We start from the raw sequence: 15,814 nt of genomic DNA on the forward strand, positions 1-15,814 counted from the left end.
GGAGACATTTGTAGGACATATGTAGAAATGAATACAGACCATTTCTGTCCTTGTGAAGATTGTTATTAAGAGGGCACTGTTGATTTCTTGAAATTCTGGGTGTGGGACTGTCCAAAGCTATGTGATAATAGCAATAGTGACCTTTGCCCTAACCCCTGTAATACAGTTAAACCTCAGAATTTAGCATATAATAGCATTTTGTCTTACATTGCATTCTAAATGTTCTAAGTCATTCTTTTCTCACCTTGTGATTATAAACATGGCTGAGATGAGAGGTTTTATGCTGCTCCAACAGTTTCAGCAGTGCTAGTGCAGTCCTTCTTGTGGCGTCAGTGATAACTGCCACCACAGAACCTTATAATTTGTTCCTCCCAGTATAGCCGGTGGTGCTACAGTAGCAAGCATATTGAGGAATTTCTTTTATCCATTAATTTATCCTTCATCTATTCATTCCCTACTAACCCAATGCCTGCTGTATGCAAGTTATTGTTGCTTTACAATGGGCATGAAAGGAAGCAGTTGTTTTGTTTCTAGGTATAGATACCACAACAGTGTCTTATCATGAAAACTTTTAAGTTCCTTTTCAGAGACTTGTCAATTGTTTTAAATGTAGAAAATATTTTCTTAATTTCTTAAAACCTTAAGAACACTTCTGGAAGTGAGGGAGGTGTTGAGGGAAGGAAGTTAAAAGAATTAAGAAGATAAAGTGAGTATGAGGTTTAAGATACTACATATATTGATCTCTGCCAGAGGCAGTTCTTACTAGAAGTGATTCTGACGGTCAGATCTGCCTCACACCTTTCTTAACTGCTGTCTTGCCTGATTTCATTTGTTGTCCACTGAACTTATTGCTATGGCATGCTATTCGAATGTGGGAATTAAGAGCAAGGTTGAACACTCCCTTGGTTCACGTACCTTGCTATTTAATGTCTGCGGAAAGCTGGCTAAGTTGTAGCCTCTCTAAATCTCAGTTTCTTTCTCTATAAATGGGAATAAGAGCACTATGTAACTAGCTTATAAGACTATTCCATTAAATGTAAGCTGTTTAACGCAGTGCCGGCACATAGTAAATGTGCAATAAATGTTAACAATAATAGCGATGAGTTATTGTGAATCATAACAGTACTGACTTTCTTAGAGTGCTAGATAACATTCAAGTAAAATAACATGTTTAGTTTTGAAAAATTTTTTTATTTATTAAATGTAAATATACATTTATTGTTTATTTTATTTTTAGTTTTGAAATATTTCTCTACCTTGAAATTTTCATAATGCAACATGCGTTACATATAGCTTTTCTATCTTTCCCTATACATTGATCTCTGTTGTTTAAAAAGAGATTTTTCCTGATCATATATTTATAGAAAATAACTTTTCCCGTCTCTTTGCTCCCTTCGCTTCTTCATATCCAATTAACCTATCTTATAAGAAACCTCTGTGGAATAGTGATGTAGGATGTACAAAACTAAGAATAAATTCAAAAGCATGTAATAGAGCAGAACAGGTACTTCCAGTAGAGGGGGATATTGGCAAAATAATCAAGCCACGCAATATGCAGGTGCGGTGGGCACCAAACTTAAAAACAAAGCTTTCTCTGTGTTAAAAAAAAAAAAAAATCTAATTAAATATAAACTAATTATAAGATGAATAGCACTCTGGTTTCTGTTTTGCTGGTTGCCAAATCCAAACTCATGAAAGTACCTAGGGAAGTGCTGTGAGGACTATACACACTGTTACCATCGCCACATAGCTTTTCACAGTACTGTTTCAGAGATGGAAGAAAGACAAAATTATTGACACACACACACACACACACACACACACACACACAAGATCATTGACCTCCTCGATCTTTCCCTCCTTCCTCCTTCTATGTCTCCTCCCTCCTCCCCCTCCCTGTCTCTCCCATGTCTCTCCCTGTCTCTCTCAAGTAATAGAAATTACAAGCTGGATTTCTTGCAAACAAAGAAAGTACAGAAGTTGTATTTCCATAATTTAAATAGATTTTTTTTTCATAGAATTCTAGACTACCTGAATAAAGTTGTGTAGCTCTAAATGACATAAACTAATGGACTGAATAAGAACGCTATCCTTTTATAAAGGTAAACATTATTAAAAAGATAACATCTGTAATTTAGATCTCCAAATTTCTGAAATTACTGGGAGGCCTATAATTAAAAGCAAATTAACAACATTTAATTCAGTTTAAATTGGAATTTTTTCAAGTATTTTCAGTAGGATAGTTAAGTTGATTTGAACCTTTACTTTTCCAACAGAAACATCACATTTCTTTCTGTTGGCAACATTGTCCAATAACTGACTACTATAATAGTCCCTCTGCACTTCGAGATTTAATACTCTTATTCTATCACACTCTTAGAAATTGCTGCCCTGGAACTTGGGGATGTTGAGACTGCCCTTAAACCTGAGCGTCTCACTTAATAGTTGACTGAGTTTTCCCCTCTGTATCATGCCTAAATATTTTGATGTGGATTTTATTACTTTTGGCTGTGTCAGTAAATTCAGTTTGTAAAATGTCCAAAGAACTTTATATTATATACAAAATATGTCTCAAATAAATCACTATAGTAATTTTGTAATTTAAATTTCCATTTAGTAGATTCAGAAATGGAAGTTACACATCTCTGCCAATTTTATTCTTATTAATTAATTTAGTAAACATTACCACCAGCAACTTAGTAGATATTTATTAGCTTTAAAAAGATACTATGTTAAAGATGCCATTTTTCATTTAGAATTCTGTAAGCCTTCATCAATTTCCTTGCTTTTCATTTTTGCTAAGGAGCATCATTATTCTTTGTGTTTAAGTGGCATTTTATAATTTTATAAGTAACTATGGAGGATCAGCTGTCATAGAATAGACTTCATAGAATAAAGTATGTTTTTTTTTGATAAAACCAAAGTTGTTCCCTGGATGGCACATGCTTCTGTAAAGTGAACATCTTAAATACTTCATTTAACCACTGGATGTATGGCTTTTTTGAATTATTAAAAATAATTTTCAGTGAATAGACTTCATTGGACTACTCCATTCAGCTAATTTCTTTGTACCATCATAGACAAATTGGAATGCCTTTTTTTAATCTTTGTTAATAAATTAACATACATTAAAAATGGCCATAGAAAAATGATATCAAGTAAATTAAAAGCAGATCTATCAGTGTGCCTCTGTGTAGACATTAGAAGAGGCAAGATTATGCTTTAGTAATAAACCTAAAAACTCAGTGTCTATAAACAATGAAGTTTATTTTCATATATGCTGAATGTCCATTGTGGTTTGACAGTAGTGATATCTCTATTGCAGTCACTCAGAGACTCAGGCTAAGTAAGGTAGATTCCATCTTGATACATCCTTCAAGTATTAATTAGTTTTGGAAAAAGGAAGCATAGTGACTCTTCTGATACTCTTAAAACTTCTGTCTGAAAATGACATGGTCCACCTTGGTGAGATGTTGCCACACCTAAGTTTAGCAAGGTGTATGATTCTCACACAGAGAGGGCCACCGGATGTTGCAAACAGTATGACAGTTTACCAGAATTTTCTAATGAGTGCGCATTTGGAAACTATTGATTCTATACTAACTTTATAAAATGTCTGGCTTAAAACTAACCATGGGAAGAAAATGACTGTTTTCACCTGATTGTAACCTTATTAGTTTTAGAACTCATATCGAGTTCAGTGCATTGAACACGTACACACATCCAACACACAAATCAACATGTTTCAGATGATGCAGGAACTGCTTTACGGTAACACTTATAACCCTGAGGTTATTGGCATTGTTCCACATGCATGTGGACAAGGAATAATGGTGTTGTGGAGACTGACCTCTTTTAAATTTACATTCTTAGGTCAGCCAGGACTGTTCATAAACTTAATGACTACATTACAGTTTAACAGGATTTAAAATTTTTTTCTTTTTTTTTGTTTCCTGGAACAAAAAAAAAGGCCAGATTTTAATTTGGAGTTTTAATATATGTACTGAATTAAGAGAAAACTAAGTGTTCCAGATAGCTAATAGTTTAAATAACAAACACAATGGAAGCAGTAAAGATTTTGCCAAAATAAACACCAAAATGAAAATGTTATGACTTGTAAAGAGCCACGTTTTTCATTTATTGTTTAAATCTCACACGATTAGCTATTATTTAATTATTGCTAACATTTCCTGATTTTTTTAAGGTATTACAGATTTTCCTCAAATATTTTGTGGAACTTCCCGGAAGCTGGTGAGTGTGGAAGCCTTTGCTCTGGCTGCGAAATATTATTGTATACAAAACTTGGGAATATGTACGCCGTTCGAACAGTTGCTTATATCCCTTCGAGGAAATCAAAAACAGAAAACTGGTAGGTGTGTTCATGTGTGTGTGTATATGTTTTTAGACACTTAGAAGCAATATATTGTTCATGTATGTGTATGTTTCCAACGTGTTCTTAATTTAGTGTTAGACCTTATATTTTGAGCCCAGATAGATTGGCTTGTGCCAAATGAGTTTTCTCATGCATATATTAAACAGAACAACTTTATTATTATAGATCTCCACTTTTTTTTCTACATTATAGTTCAGTTATAAATTTTTCCTTTATAGTTCATTGTTTTATGTGTCAGGGAACATTTTGAATAATGTTCTATGGGTCTTCTTACTTATTTTATTAATTCTAATTTGATTCATAGCAGCTAAGCTAAGAGATCTGTTATAGAGCCACCACAATAGAATCTCTGTGTTATTTTTATATTTAGTTACAGAAAACATGAATGTCGACTGATAGTTAATAACTTTTTTCTTTAGTAGTAGTATTTTAATTTTTTTAAAATTTTGTTCAGGTAAAAATGTGAAGCCAGATGAGTTTATGAATTTGAAAAAATCTCATGAAGTTCAGGCAATGTCAGAGCTGATCAGCAGTATTGCCGATTACTATGGAATAAAGCAGGTAAGAGTATTTTCCTATATTTTCAGATGTTAAGATTAGTCTCATTTTTTATATTATTCAGATTTCCTTTTCTACTATTGCCATGTAGCCTTTAAAATGTCATTAAATAATAGCTGGTGTGAGATATCTCAGCTCCTTTAAAAATGTGCTCTCATTTCCCAATATACTGTAATTATAACAAGTTTATACTAAAAATAAGATACAACTATTAATGTTTTGCCACAAATTTCACCCTTTTCAGAGTAGCTAGAAGTTAATAGTAATTCTCTTTTATATATTCTAACTCCAACTGAGGCTTCGTTAAAGTGATGACATCCTGCAGAATTATTTGGCACCAGGTGTTCTCAGTACCTGAGTCAGCAAGCTGTGGTCTGGGGCACCTGCCTCGTTATAGTAACATAAAGAAACTATGTTTTAGAGTTTGGATTCTTTCATACTGTCAGAATTACAATGCATTCCTGTTGTGAAAAATAACTTTTGTGTAAGTTAGTGATGTCTGAAAACAGATGTTAAAATAAAATCAAAGATTGCCTGGGCCTATAAAAATAGTAAGTTATTTTTTCTTTTCCCTGGCTTATAAAAATAGTAAATTATTTTTCTTATCCTTGCGAGAACATCTATGGGGGTAATAGAGGATTGTCCCTCCTTCAGTTTTTATTAGCTGTTAGAATCTTTTCCATAGATCCTTCCAGACTTGTGGAGAGTTTGAGGATGATTAGAAAACTATCACAGCTTGGGCTAGGAGTGCAGAGCCACTTGTGATGACATAGCTCTCTAGGGTAGGGGCTAGAGAGACAAGAGCTAAGGCAATGGTTTTCAGCCTTTTCCCCAGTGTGTCATACCTAAGCAGTACCTCTCAGGATCAGCAACAGGCTTACCATGTCGCTGCTGCTCAGTTGTATCAGAAGGGGCAAATGTACAGTAAAAGTTAACACACTATTGCCATACGTACTACATGGATGACTATTAGAAACATAAAATTGAATGGGGAAAATAAGCAATTTGTAGAAGACTACATACTTTATGAGACCATTTTTAAAAAGCTCTTAAGCAAAGTATGATATATTCTTAATGCAAAAAATATGTGAAAACTATTAAAGAAGCAAGGGAATCATAAACAATAATTTGAGAATAGTTATTACCTCTGATAGGGAAAGCAGAGAGATGGATTATGGAAGGAAAACATAGTTATATGCAGTGGAAATGCTAATATTGCAGATCCTGGGATGGCCGGTTGGTTCACAGGTATAGCAGATGCTGTTGGATGCCTAACCCAAATACTCTTGAGCTGTACCATTTCATGGTGTGCCAGCCGGCTTTCCACCTGGCTGTATCTTCATTTCTTTCCCTGTGGGTTTTCTCTGGCTGCTGAAACAAGTCGCTGTCTGCATACATGAATTACTCTCTGTGAGCAGCCTTGAATCAATGATTGATACAAGTTGATATACAAGTATATCAACCCTCTGACATGTCAGGTCAGTGAGGTGCATGTTCTACACTAGCTCTTAGAGTCTGAGGTGCATGTTCTACATTAGCTCTTAGAGTTTCCTGGTACAGTTAAATCCAAGTTGCCCTAAAGTGGTATCTTGATTTTTTTTTTCTTCTCTACTTCCCTACCCTTTTTTCACCTCCCAAATTAATCATTGTACTTACCTTTGTTGTAGAAGCCACTCTGTAGTAACCCAAACTAAGATAAGGGGCATTTGTTATTGTGCTTCAAAACTATACATTTTGACTATATTTATTATTTTATTTATATGAAACATTATATAATAATAAATAACTTTAAATTAATAAAGCAGATTTATTTTACTTCTAAAGTGAAGGGAAAAAATTAAAATAGCTTAAGTATCATGTAACACCTGCTTTAAGAGAACTTTTATAAAGCAATAGAAATTGTTCCCAGGAAATGAAATAACCTAAAGTAAAGACTTAAATGGTCTTTCTCTTAAATCTCTTGATATCAATATTTGATTCTCACAATAATAAAGTTTAAAATGTATTATGTGTATACTACTTTAAAATGAAGATTTAACAAATACAAATTTCATGTGATAGATGGAAACCCAGATTCTGAAACCATAGGGAGCTAGAGACGAAAAAAACAATTCCTTTTTGCCTCAACCATATTGCTCCCTACGTACCAAAACCTTTGCTTCTCATTCATATTACTATCTAAAATATTTTCACTCATTCATACTTGCATGCATGCATTCATTTAACAAGTATTTCTTTAGCCTCTACCATGTGTCAGGCACTGTTAAAAATACTAAGGATAGAGTAGTGAACAAAACAAAAACTATCTTCGCCCTTATGGCATTTATATTCTAATAAAGAGAAATAGATAATAACATGATTATGTTTTATTATATATGTTGATACACTTTAAAGACAAAAAATAAATGAAAAGGAAAAGAATGGGAGATTCCTAATTCAGAGATGGGAGATTAAATTTTTTGATTGGGAAGAGAGTTTTCCTTTAGAATATCTGGCCAAAAACTGTTTTAGGTAGAGGGAATAACATGTTCAATGGCTCTAATGTGGAAATACGCCCGGCGTGTTCTTGGAAGAGCCAGGAAGCCAGGATTAACGAACTTCAGTGGCGAGAACAAGGGCAGAGTAGCAGCAGCTGAGGCTGCAATGATAGAAGGCTGGTGATGAAGTTGTAATGCCTTAGAGGCCATTTGTGATGATTTGGGCTTTTAATTCTGAATGAGACGGGAAGCCATTGGAGCCCCTGGATCACTCTGGGTGCTGTGTTGAAAAGTCTTTACATTCTTCGCTATAGTCTATTCATACTGTTCAGAAATTAGCTCCTACCTGAGCATTAGCTTCTAGAGTCGAGGCAAAAACCCAGTAACAAAGGAAGTTAGTAGCAGGAGATATGATTAGAGAGGTGATGAGAGATTTTGCTAAGAGAAGTGTTATGATCAGACTTTGTTTTGCTCTCTTGAGAATAGGCTCAAGGAGAGAAAGATGGGAGCAAGAAGACCACTGAGGAGGCTGTTGCAGTAAGCCAGGCTTAGGGTGCAGTTGGTATGATGTACCCTTTGTAAGCTTTTGGATTTACACACAATTCAGATGGAGTATGTGAGAAAGAAAGGAGTCCTGATCTCCACTTAAGTATGGAGATATTAACTGTGATGGAGAAGATTATGGAAGGGACAAGTTTTACAAAGAATATCAAAAACTTCATTTTGAATATGTTAAATTTGAGATGCTTATTAGATATTCAAGTGGAAATGTTAGGTAGACTGTTGGATATATGAGTATGAAGTTTATGGAAGAATTCCCTACTGGAGTTATAAATTTGAAACTCAGCCTAGAACAGGAATTAGATCTCCAGGTCAGTCATCAAAATGTAACTCTTCTATCTGAAGTATGGTATCATACTAATACTATTAAGAAGTGTAACCACTGTGTATAACAATCTTTCTGTGAAAAGCAGATTAGGAAGATACCTCCCACAGGCATTGGACTAAAGATTCCTATATCTTCAAACCTATAAAATGATCCAGAATGAAAAAAACTATTGTGAATAAAGGGTAGGAGATCAGGATGGTGGAAATATTGCAATTCAGAGCAGATAGTTAGAAGGCAAAAAGTTGTATGGCTTATGTAACTTTTAATTGCACAGTTTTTTATTCTATTGCTGACACTACACGTATAACTAAAAAGGCCAATTTTCAGGCGGATAAAAGTCAGCTTGGGTCAATAATATGTAGTGTAAGTCAGCTGACAGATTTCCTAGGAAAAGTTGCTCATTACTGAAAAGATTTTTAGATACTATATTGTGAAGACATGATTCTTAGAGTTTCTACAGCCGTCTTATAACTGAAAGAGTTACAAATAAGATGACCCAAAGTTTGTATGTTGTCAAGACTGTGAATGGTTCAGCCACTCTACTGACTGATTTCTTAAGTGAGGTGAATTTTCTTCATCGTTCAAAACTTAATGTTCTGTTACTTGCAGCCAGAATTTTCCTGATTCACAAGTGGAAGTTTCATAAACAGATCTGGGAAGAAACTCAGTTACCTCTTAGTAAGAAAACATATGAATTGGTAGGAAAAACTGTTGGTGTTTACAAGCAACCCAGTGGTTGCTAGTGTTAAAGCTTGTCATTGGCATCAGTGAATAAGTTTTGTAGGAGAGGAAAGCTTAGCTTTCTCTGGAGCTTCAGATATGAGAGAATTGATTAATAGAGTTTCTACTGTATAGCCCTTGTATTCATGAGTATATATGGTATCTTTAGTTAGATTGTAGTTTCTTAGAATCAAGATATTTAATGCTTCTGTGTTTGTCACAATATCTAGCCCAGAGATTAATGTAAAAAAGGGGTGTAGGGAATTATTTACAAGCTAATTACTTATTTAGGGGATGTTATTTATTAGAGTCTTACTTATGAACTACTCAAATTATAAGACCCTGATATTTTTGAGGATTTAATTAATGATATGCATTACTTCAAATATTAGAATGTTTCCTTAAACGATTCATACTTATTTCAGGGTTTAAATGATTTTAGGAATTAAAGATAGATATAATAAGATTAGGTAATAATTTCTCATGAAATATTTTTATAATTGTCTGTTTCTTACAAAAAGACATGGCAATACAGTAATAATCTTGGTAATTTTCTCTTATCATTTTTAGTTTTATTAAAGTATAATTTACACATTCAGCAATTCTAAGTGTACTGTTTGATTAATTTGGTAATTGTATGCATATGTGTAACCACCATCGTAATAAAAAAATATTTCTGTCACCATAAAAAGTTTCCTCATGCAATTTTGCAAGATAGTTTTTCCTCCATTCTAAGGGAACTGGTTTACTTATAGTTTTAACTATTCTAGAACATCATAAAAATAGAATCAAATAGTATATAGACTTTTTTGGTTGTCTTCTTTCCTTTAGCACATAGCTTCTGCGAATCATCAAGGTTGTCGTATTTACTCTTTCTCTTTCTTGATGGGTAGTATGCCATAGTATGGTTATACCACAATTTGTTTTTTTCACTTACCAGTTGATGGACATTTTAGTTGTCATTGGCTGCTATGAATACTCACATACAAGACTTCATGTGGACATGTTTTCATTTCTCTTCGATAAATAGCCTGAAGTGGGATTTGTAGGTTATATAATAAGTGTATGTTTTAACTTTATGGTAAATTGCCAGTGTGTTCCAGAGTGTCTGTACTGTTTTACTTTTGTGTGTATATCATTATGATTTTAGTTTACATTTCCCTGATGACCAGTGATATTGGGAATCTTTTCTCATTGGCCACTTGTATCTTATTTGTAAAGTTTGTCTTCAAATCTCTTGCCTACTTTTTAATTAATTGCTTGTCTTATTATTGAGTTGTAACAGTTCTTTATATATTCTGGATACAAACCATTTGTCAGAGAAATGATTTACAAATATAGTACTTGCCTTTTTAACTATATATTTTAAATAGCAACCTTTGTTACATTTATTCCTAGATATTCTATTCTTATGCTATTTTAACTCACTTGGTTTTAAATTTTATTTTCTAATTGTTCTTTGCTACTCTATTATTGTATGTGTTCTGATGGTTCATTATGAATTTTAAATGATCCTATATCTTAACACATTGCGAAATTCACTTACTAGTTCTATTAGCTTTTCTTGTATATTCTTCAGGATTTTTCTGCAGACACAGTCATGTCATTTATGAGGAAGCAGTTTTATTTCCAATATTTATGTCTTTCACATCTTTTTGTAGACTTATTCCACTATTGAGAACCTCTTTTAAAATGTTGAATAAAAATGATGAAAGTGGTTGCTTTTTAAAAGAAATCAAAAATTAAAATAAAAATTAATAGGTTGTATAAATTATATAACCATTTGTTTACTTGCTTTTTAAAAAAATATATCAAGAATTCTTTTTATTACCATCTAACTAAAATCCTTTACTTCATTCTGTTTTTCTTACTTTAGGTAATTGACCTAGGTTCTGGAAAAGGCTACCTTAGTTCCTTTTTGTCCTTGAAGTATGGATTAAAAGTTTATGGAATCGATTCTTCAAATACCAATACTCATGGAGCTCAGGAGAGAAACAGGAAATTGAAGAAACATTGGAAAGTTTATCATACTCAGTCAAAATTAGATGTCAGTGGACTGGCATTAAAAATGACAAAAGAAAAGAAAACACAAGATGAAATTAAATATAAAGGAGATACTGAAAGAGTATGTAACAACAGTCCTACAGATCAAGAAATGATGTCTACGTCAGATTTTTTGCCAGATTTTTCAGGCTCTGTAATTTCCAACATCAGAAAACAAATGGAAAACCTACATGTCTGTTCACATCGAGAAGAAAATTTGTGTTTCGAAAATGCCTTTTCTCTTATAGACCTTTTGCCTATTGATGCCATAGAATCTACTTCTTCCCAAATACCGAAGAGAAAAATATCTGAAGCAAATAAAGAGAGAAGAAAAACTACATCAACGTCAAGTGAATTAAATATATATTCACCTTTAACATCTTTTATCACTGCTGATTCAGAACTACATGATATTATTAAAGATCTGGAGGTGATTTCACTTTTGAATCCTTTAATTTGGTTTATAAAAATGCTCTTAGGCATAGAATTACATTTTAATAGTAGTTTACTTAATCCATATATCTTTGATTACATTAATTTAAAAGACCAAGAAAATTTAATATTATGCTGGCTTTCATGATTCTCACAGTTATCAAAATCTGACAAGAGTACAAAATCTGAAAATTACAGTTTGCCCTCTACTCATTTCAACCTTCCTAAATCAAACAGGTACTAGCACAAAAGCTAGTAAGCAAACTTCTCATGATGCAACTTAGGATTTATTAAAATTCCAATCCAAGAAAACTCTTACATTTTAATTTACATTTGAAGTAAAGAAGAATGTAGAGCAATATTATATTTAATGTTAGCCTTGGTAACCAAACGTGCAATTTTTTCAAGCAAGAGTAGCTTCTGAGTATTCTTGAAGAATTTAACTTTTTCTACTAAACTACAGGTATGTCAAATTATGTAACTGAAAGACAATATATCTTAAAGGCAACATTGTAGGTTAAAACAATATTGTAGAGGAGCTTCTAGAAACCATTTGGCCTAACTTATTGTCTTAAAAAGGTAGCCTTTGAAGTTGTTAAATTTTTCAGAAATTCTTCCCTAAAGAAATAAAAGATACCAGAGGTTTTTTTATAAATTTAAATTCTTGTGTTATCACTGACCACTGTTTTGTCATCTTGTCATTTTATAATTGAGGAATTTTTTTTCCGTAGATATTTTGGATATCACTGGTTAAGGAAAACTGGTTAATCCTCATAAATTGTTTTTCCTCCATATAAAATCACTAATTAGGTTATACTTTAACTTTCTGTTAAGATTAAACAACCCTAATTACTTTAACCTAACTTCAAAAACTATAAATTTTTAATGCTTATTATCATATATTTATGTTTTTCAAAATCTTGTTGAAAGAATATGTTCAAAAGTATATGCAAACTCAGATGAATCTGTCTAATATAGAATATAACTAGAAGAATGTTCCTTGGGTTCTGTAGTGAATTAACAATTTAATAACCAGAATTAACTAATATCTCCCATCCCCTCCCCACCCCACAACACACATACACACAATACTTAAATATGTTACTATTGGGATAATACAGTGATTACATATTTTTGTCTGCAGTCTGCTAATATTAGCTAATCTTATATGATGAATACAGCAAAGAATGAGATTAAATATTCTTGTATTATCTTCAGAGAGAGCTAAGCTAAGCTTAAAGAGAGATTTATAACTCTTTTGTTTTACCCTTAATTAGAAATAAACCCTTCCTCTCTAAATTCCTTTTTATTTATAACATATAACATCTAAATAAAATGTACCTAAACTATCTAATTATTAAGACAAGCAAAATAGTTGCACAACACTCTAAAACTCACTTTGCAGAGAATGATGGTTGAAGCAAATGAATGTTCTATCAGGTCAAAGCTACTTACAGGTACAGTTTTTTCTTTGGAAAGGTTAGACTTCAGCTCTGCTTTTTGTCTAGATGATATGGACTAAAATAACATTTTTTAGTAAAATAAATGAAATACAACAATTGTATTTTTTCTGATGATAGTTATAAAAACATGCTTGATTCACAACTTAAAACTGCTATTTTGTATTTATAATAAGGTGATGATAATAATGATAAGAATAGAAAAGTTTTACTGAATTTTATGTGTGCCAGAGATTATATTATCATTTAGCAGTATTAACTTCTGTAAGTCTTTCAATAACTTACTGAGGTGAGGTACTATTATTATCCTCATTTTACAGATGAGGAAATTAATGCACTGAAGAGTTAGAACAAACTTGGTATACTGATCAAAACTCCGTGACTATATGCAGCTGTACCCATTCTATATGTGTGTACATTTATTCAGGCTTTGGGAACTAGAAGAAACATTTCATAGGAGGTTTTTTTTTTTCTTAATTTGTTTTAAAATTTAGAACAAAAAAATTTATATTGAATTTATACTGCAATATTTGATACAGTGAATGAACTAAATACACTTTTTTTGGTGTTGGAGTAGAAATGTTAACTTAGCACCATGTATTTGTTTTATATGACGGTGTTTTGTAAGTTTTGATTGGCAATCTGTAAAGAAGTGAATAAAAAGAAATGACTAGTAAGTTATAAATGTGTCTCAAATCACAAGTTTGTCTTAGTAATGCATGCTTCATTTGATTGGTCTAACCTTTACTTTGGCTAGTAGTTAAGTAAATATTAGTGGTGAAAGAGAAGAGAGAAAATTCTAATGGATAAGTAACTAAAAAAGGTAGACAGTAAACTCAAAAGAATGTCAGTTGTGACAAATGATCACAGTCATTTTGCCTATGAAGAAAATAATTACTTGTCATGAAAATAAAAAAATATAGTACTTTCTTGGTGGAACGTGATCATTTTTAAAAGCTCCACATATCTTAATGAACATTTAAAATCGTCACCTGAAATTTCTTTTTAGACCTCCTTTTAATTGCCAAAATTTATTTTTCTCATTTTTAAAGGATTGTTTGATGGTAGGTCTACATACTTGCGGTGATCTTGCTTCAAATACTCTGCGAATATTTACTTCCAAGTCTGAAATCAAGGGAGTTTGCAGTGTAGGTTGTTGCTACCACCTCTTATCGGAAGAGTTTGAAAAGCCTCATCAAGGTACGAACTTCTCTATATCTCATAATTTTATTTATTTCGGCATAATGGCTTCTCTCTTTTTGTTCACATTATTGTCATTTTGAATTAATATTTGAAGTATTTGATATTCTTGTAATTTTAATGTTATAGCAAATGAAATTTGATGTACTGTCACCTTATGTATTTTGTTATACTTTCCTTGGTCATAAATGGTCTTAATGAATACTGAAAACTGCAAATATTTGAAAATTTTATGTGGCATATGTTTTAGAGAAGTTCCGTTTAAAAATACCTTTGAGGTATACATTTAGTAACACAGTAAAGCTAAGTTATTTTGTCATGAATATAGAGTTCCAAGGTTTGCTTTTATTTCAAAGCCTCCATTTTATAAGGAATATTGATATTTCTCAAAAAAAAGTTCCGTATTGTATTTTGAAGAGTCAACATACTATGATTTTTAAAAGCTGAAAAACTGTGCAGTTGCTTAAAAATAATGATATTCATACTGTACTCCCTAGACTGAGAAGGTGCCTGAGAAGCAAAGTACAAGGTACGTTGACAGGACTTGAAGCGCCCCACAACTCTTCACCTAGAGCAGCTCCTGGAATTCCTCTGATCAATTTTATATGTTATAGCACTCCATAATATGATTTCAAAAACCACTGGCTCAGATTTGGTGGTTATTTAGTCTATTAATATCAGCAGTTCTCTTTTCTGTTAGTTTAATAAAGTCTTTATCAACATTCAGTATCTCTTGTTAAGAATTTTGAGGTCAAGATGTTGTGTGTATATGGACGATATTCTTTTTCTTAGTTTTTAAATCTATGAAATTTTGAAATTTTGATTATTTTTTAATAATCAAATTAAAATTAAAATCACAATTGTGTAATTCTGTTTAAATTTGACTGGGCAAAACAGATGTCATCCTTAGAACTGGTAAAAGTTTTATGAAAAAGATTTAATTGGATTTGATTTATTTTATGTCAGCATCTTTTTTCCTAAAGGTATCTTTTAGGAAAGGTGCACATAAGTAAAACTGTGAATATATAGCGATTATAGAGTGAGAGAAAGAAAGCAAATTGGCAAAAAGTTAACAATAGTTTAATTTACATGGAGAATATAGGGGTTTTTTGCCATTATTTCCAGTTTTTCTCTGAGCACAAAAATTTTTAAGATAAAAATTTGGGAGAAATAGTGAATCTAAAAATAGAAAAAAATATTTAAACTAAATTATATACCCCAATATTTACATTATATTATAATCTTCTTGTGCATCTTTTCTAAAATAAATGACAAGAAAATAAAAACAAAACCCTTAGTGCATTCACAGTTTTGCAGCTTTTAAAATAGTATGTGTGTAGAGTTTTCCTAGACCAACAATAGCATAAGATTATATGTAGGAGAGGTTTGGTTCTTAGTTCAGGAGCTTCCTGTTCTGCAGGCACAATGAAGTGGAGTTTCTTTAATAATTGACTCCATTGGGGGTAGGTTTAGATTCTTGATGCATATTTCAATTCAGAGGTACTGTATGACAGTGTAAGATCTTTAATTTCAGCTGCCTGCTTCCTTCTTTCACTATGTCGTCATACTCCCAACAATGCCTCCTATTCCAAAAGACTTTCCTTTCCTTTTTAGGCAGTACCTTCTTAAGATTCCCATCCCT

At 32.2% G+C, this 15,814-nt stretch overlaps 1 protein-coding gene across 2 annotated transcripts in view; it reads left to right on the plus strand.

Annotated features, from left to right (window-relative positions):
• Positions 1-15,814, plus strand: part of METTL25 (methyltransferase like 25) — a 91,754-nt gene that overhangs the window by 15,831 nt on the left and 60,109 nt on the right. For both annotated transcript variants that reach the window (XM_039868967.1, XM_039868966.1), the window contains exons 2-5: positions 4,205-4,369; positions 4,848-4,954; positions 10,914-11,510; positions 14,025-14,172. In XM_039868967.1, coding sequence (XP_039724901.1) covers positions 4,205-4,369; positions 4,848-4,954; positions 10,914-11,510; positions 14,025-14,172 — 1,017 coding nt within the window. The remainder of the gene's footprint in view (positions 1-4,204; positions 4,370-4,847; positions 4,955-10,913; positions 11,511-14,024; positions 14,173-15,814) is intronic.

This window comes from Pteropus medius, unplaced genomic scaffold (genome assembly GCF_902729225.1).
Source record: "Pteropus medius unplaced genomic scaffold, Ma_sr-lr_union100, whole genome shotgun sequence".
Lineage (NCBI taxonomy): Eukaryota > Metazoa > Chordata > Mammalia > Chiroptera > Pteropodidae > Pteropus > Pteropus medius.